At 29.3% G+C, this 5,172-nt stretch overlaps 1 protein-coding gene across 1 annotated transcript; it reads left to right on the top strand.

The window, feature by feature from the left end:
• LOC109352862 (transcription repressor MYB6-like) lies at nucleotides 1,485-3,522 on the top strand. Its single transcript, XM_019595043.1, has 3 exons — nucleotides 1,485-1,623; nucleotides 2,237-2,366; nucleotides 2,633-3,522. Exons 1-3 carry the CDS (start codon nucleotides 1,485-1,487, stop codon nucleotides 3,477-3,479), a joined length of 1,116 nt encoding a protein of 371 aa, XP_019450588.1. The 3' UTR covers nucleotides 3,480-3,522.

The raw sequence follows: 5,172 nt of genomic DNA, 5'->3' as shown, positions 1-5,172 counted from the left end.
CAGTTAAGATGCAATACAATTGTGGTTAATAACTATATTATTCAAGTAAGGATATTTAGAGATGTTCTTCAGATATTACCGAATATAACCTCATCACGAAGTTGTTCCACCGTATGTCCAATGGTTTTAAACCAACCATCCTAATTTTTTTTGTCATATATACTCACGAACCAATTAACAAAGATATAATAAAAATGTCTTATATGATCATTAATCAATAATAATCTAGTTAACATGAAACAATATATTTGCATTCAGTTAAGAAATTGTGATGGACTCTAGGACATATACCAGCATACATTATTTTCTTATTTAAATAATTAATAGAAGAGAATATGAAAGGGTTACAAATTTACAATCAACATTTACAAAGTTTGAATTTGAACTCTCACATTTATCTACCATGGTTTAACTAATTAAATCATCTGAAAGAGATTTTTACAGTCAAACATGTTACACATGGTAAAAGTTGGTAATGGCATCATAAGGCAATAAAGTGAGCCATAATTGAAATTGAAGACAAAGATGGGCACATATCGAAATCCTGGCTTCATCACCCTCCTCTTATAATTAGCCATCAAAGAAAAAAAATGTATTGAATTCAAATTTTGATATGTATTAAAGGTGCTTCCTATCGGAAATTAGAGACTAGTCTATTTGGAGATGAAATAAATTAGCATTTAATATTTAAGTATTTCTCATATACATGATATGAATTAAATCTCTAGTTTTTTTCTTAAGAAATTCAATTAACTATCCATTGTTATTAACTTTTCGGAGTTGATAAAAAAGGTAATTAACTTGAAATAAGGCCCACAACAGTTGATATAATTGAGTTCCTCAAGTAGAATACATTCGTTTAATTCATGTGGAGTGTATGAAAACAATTTTATTGAGACTTTATACCAATTTCAATAATCTCAATATCCAGGACGATATCAGTCATTAGTTTTTGGCTTAAGGACACCCTTGATCTACACAAATAAAGAAAAGTGCCTATGAGAAGTTTTTAAGGGAAACTTCTAGAACACCCAATCACTTAGATTTGATTGGATTTTATTATAAAGAAAATTCCATTCATTTGTTTAACGTGTCAAGTTCTGAGTGGATATTCTGAATATAAATATTATTTTCGCCTCTATAATGGTAGTCAAGTAATTAGAGTTTTATTACTAATATACTTTTAGAAAATTCATTAATTAAAATATAAGAATAATACATATTGAAGTAACTTTCTTGGATTTGTTCCTTTATCATTTTGTCTTGGTTCATAGATTTATTCTATATTTTTCTGAACCATAGCATCCTAATTTGTTGCATGACACGTCTGGGTTTATGCATAGTTCTTCTCATCCCCATATATAAGGAAGAGAGTAACACACATTTGGGCTAATCTAATAGCATAAAGTGTAGAAAAACAAAGCACCTTGGCCTTTGATAGGTGCAGAGTGCATAGAAGATTTAAGGGGTTGTGGTAAGAGATAATGGGGGATGGAAGATCAGCATGTTGTGATAAGAATCAAGTTATGAGAGGCCCTTGGAGTTCTGCAGAAGACTTGAAGTTGATAACTTTCATTCAAAATTATGGCCATGATAATTGGCGTGCTCTCCCCAAAAGAGCTGGTATAATTTTGTTTCTGTTGACCATCTTTCTGTAATTACTTTATGATGTTAGAATACTGTATTACATTTTTATACTGCTATGAAAAACATATCCAATACTGACACATGCGCTAAATACTCTAGCACACTTCTCATAAACTGAGAATGATTTCTTTCTTCATTTTTAAATGGCCCACCTATTGTTTTACTGCCTTATGATCCTTTCATTTTTTTCCTGAGATTTTTATATATATATATATATACACCTGTATAGCAGCATCCTAATTTATTTCAAATATTAATGTTCTCATAAGAAAAATATATTTTCATACTGTACTAGTGACTATAACAAATGTCCTCACGGGAAATAATAATTATAATCTCAATTGTTTGTGAATAGTTTTTCTCATCCATGATGTATAAACCCATGGTTAATATATTAGATTGATTAAAGGGTATTTTTTAATTGTTGATTAATATGCTAATCAACCAATCTATTTTACTCTGTACATGTATGGCAGATGGTAAAAGAAGATAAAGTGAAAAAAAATTAAATTGTTTAGTTCCCACTTTGTTAACACTAATGTAATATTTGTACCAATCTGAGTTTCTCATTTTTTATTTATTTATGAAGGATTAATGCGATGTGGGAAAAGTTGTCGTTTGAGATGGGTAAATTATCTTAAGCCTGGTTTGAAGAGAGGGAATTTCACAAAAGAGGAAGTGGAAACTATAGTTAAGCTACAAGAGGCTTTGGGAAACAAGTAAGTGTAGTGAAAAACTCAACCTTCATGTAACGTTTATGGGTGCAATTTGTTTATATCATTTGGACCTTTACCATATTGTATGTATGTCTCTTTGTTGTTTTAGGCATTATCATATTAATAACAAAAAAAATTAACTCTAATTTTTTCATATTTCATTTCCCTTTTATATATATATCCAAAAACTTCAAAGCTTACACATTTAATTTGTAAAAATAACATTTTTATTATCATATTTAAGTATGTTTCAAACAAATTGATTTCAGGTGGTCAAAGATTGCTTCCCATTTACCAGGTAGAACAGACAATGAGATTAAAAATGTATGGAATACCCACTTGAAGAAAAGACTGGTTAACAAAAAATCATCAGGGTCTGCTCCAAATGAAAACAAGACTGAGTCATCCATAGCACCTTCCCTTATATCTTCTTCATCTAATCCAATTTTCTTGAATGAGATACCAAATATAGTTATTCCTACTGTTGGTAATGAATTTGATATGAATGTATCTCATGTGGCAATGATAAAGGATCTTCAGCAGGATTCAGTAAAACAATGGTCGAATGAATTTGTTGATATCAGCAAGAACCCTAAGCTTTCATCAACTTCAGTATCTTCTATTATGTCAAATATCTCCAATTCAAGCCATATGGATGCTTACAAAGTAGGACAACAAACGGGTTCTCCAATCAGGTATTATGGATCTTCTCATGTTAACAAATCATTACAAGAAGCATATATACAAAATTCTCTGGTTGAAATGCCATCGGAGGCAGATTGTGATTTTTGGAAAATGTTAGATAACATGAATATGCAATCAAATGAAGTCCAATTAGGGCAAGTTGATGCTAGCAAACCCTCAAATTTTGGACAAGAGGGTGTTCAAGATACTGAAACCGGAAAATATCTACATGAATTAGTGAATGAGTTTGGATCAGATGCAACAAAGGAGATAAACAAGGATCAATGCGTACAGAAGAATAATGCAGCTGAGCTAGGAATGTATCCTCATTCATTTGATTTTGATGTGATTGCAAGGCCACAATCTGATTCTGATATAGACTTAGGTTATGTTCAATGGTGGTCTTCTTGGCCTCAAAATCCAGGTCTTTAAGTTTAATGTATGCCTATAGTTTAGAAAATAAATCCCTTTGAAGATCAATAATTTTATGTATTCTCACCAAATTCATGTCGGGAGCAAAATGTAGATTCAAGTACAGAAATACAGTTTTCTCTTGTTGTGGTTTACATTTTCAAGTTTTGAATTTCTATTAAAATTCGGAGCTAGTTTTTTTTATGTTTATCAATTTCTACCTTTTTGGTTTCAGGTTTTTTTTTTATAAAAAGTTAAGCTCTTCCATCACTGTTTATGTTTGACACTATTTACTATCATCACTTTCCTATGAACGACACTTATTGGAAGAGATAACATAAATTTTAAAATAAATTAGTTCTTTATTCAAAAGAGAGAAGAAATATTCTTGATAGTAAAAAAAAAATAATTATTGCATGAAATGAATCTATTCTAATAACATTTTGGAATTTATGAATGGTAAAATTGATCAAACTCAAGTGAGTTAATTTTATTAATCGAAATATGAATAATACATGATATAATTTTAAAATAAAAAATATTTATCCATTTTTTTAAATGTTCTTAAAATCTCTGAAGCACGGATTCGTCAAACACCCTCACGTGTTGGTGTCCGATACGGATACGTTCGGATTCGCGAAGGATACGTATCTATAGAATATCCAAAAATTAAATAAAATAAATTAAATAAATAAATATTAAGACATGTATCTGATTCGTTTTTAATAAAATATAGGATATATGGATTCGTTTTCAGTAAAGTATATGATATATAGATTCGTTTTCAATAAAACATGATAAGATAGATTCTTTTTCAATAAAACAGAATAAGATAGATTCGTTTCCAATAAAACAGGATAAAATAGATTTGTTTTCATTAAACTAGAATAAGATATATTTGTTATGGAGGGTAACGATTTTAGGATAGATTCATTTTCATTAAAATATGATAAAATAGATTTGTTATGGAGGGTAATGATTTTAAATTTCCATTATATTTTTTACTTTGGATATTTTGATTTACACTTATAATTTTATCTATTTTATGTGTTTTTATTATTTTATACGCGTATCCCTGAACGTATTGTATCATGTTTTTTGAAAAAATGTGTGTTGACATATCGAATACGTATCGTACTTGGCATACGTAATAGTATCTGTGCTTCATAAATGTAAAATTATTTTTAAAGTGAGCTAAAAAATAATGTCATCTCGTTTTTCAACAAATACATTTTTTTTAAAGATAGCTCCATTATTTGTAGTTTTGTACCACATAAATAAACACACACCGTAATTTTGTACCATTTATCTCTTGTTTATTAATTTTTTCTTTCTCTATATTTCTTTTCAATGTCTAAAACGAGGACGCACCTACGATATGGACTCTTTGGTGTTGAGGTGAAAATGCAAAGGAAATCTGAACCCAAAAAATACAAAGGAAACATTATTATTTACAAAATTGTAATGTTGGCCAACTCCATCCCATCTATTTTTAAACAATTCATTGCGAACTAAATACGCCTATGACGCAGTCTCTTTTTTTCACTAGGTTTTTCCCACGGTATTTTTCTTAGTAAGGGTTTGACGATGATGCATATTTTTTTTTATGAATGAAGACTCAAGGAGAAATGTTAATAAATTTTATTACATGTGTCCATCAAATAAGAGACGTTTATTCAAAATAATTATAATTGATTCTTTTCTTCACTATTTT

The sequence above is a fragment of the Lupinus angustifolius genome, chromosome LG07 (assembly GCF_001865875.1).
Source record: "Lupinus angustifolius cultivar Tanjil chromosome LG07, LupAngTanjil_v1.0, whole genome shotgun sequence".
NCBI classification, from domain to species: Eukaryota; Viridiplantae; Streptophyta; class Magnoliopsida; order Fabales; family Fabaceae; genus Lupinus; species Lupinus angustifolius.
Note: the sequence above shows the minus strand (reverse complement) of the source record. Positions and strands in the feature narration are given on the sequence as shown.

What these genes read in the sequence shown, in the direction of transcription:
- LOC109352862 (XM_019595043.1), top strand. Translation starts at nt 1,485, where the DNA reads ATGGGGGATGGAAGATCAGCATGTTGTGATAAGAATCAAGTTATGAGA. An exon ending in TGCTCTCCCCAAAAGAGCTG is followed by an intron (nt 1,624 to 2,236) that starts GTATAATTTTGT and finishes TTATTTATGAAG; the next exon opens with GATTAATGCGATGTGGGAAA. An exon ending in CAAGAGGCTTTGGGAAACAA is followed by an intron (nt 2,367 to 2,632) that starts GTAAGTGTAGTG and finishes AATTGATTTCAG; the next exon opens with GTGGTCAAAGATTGCTTCCC.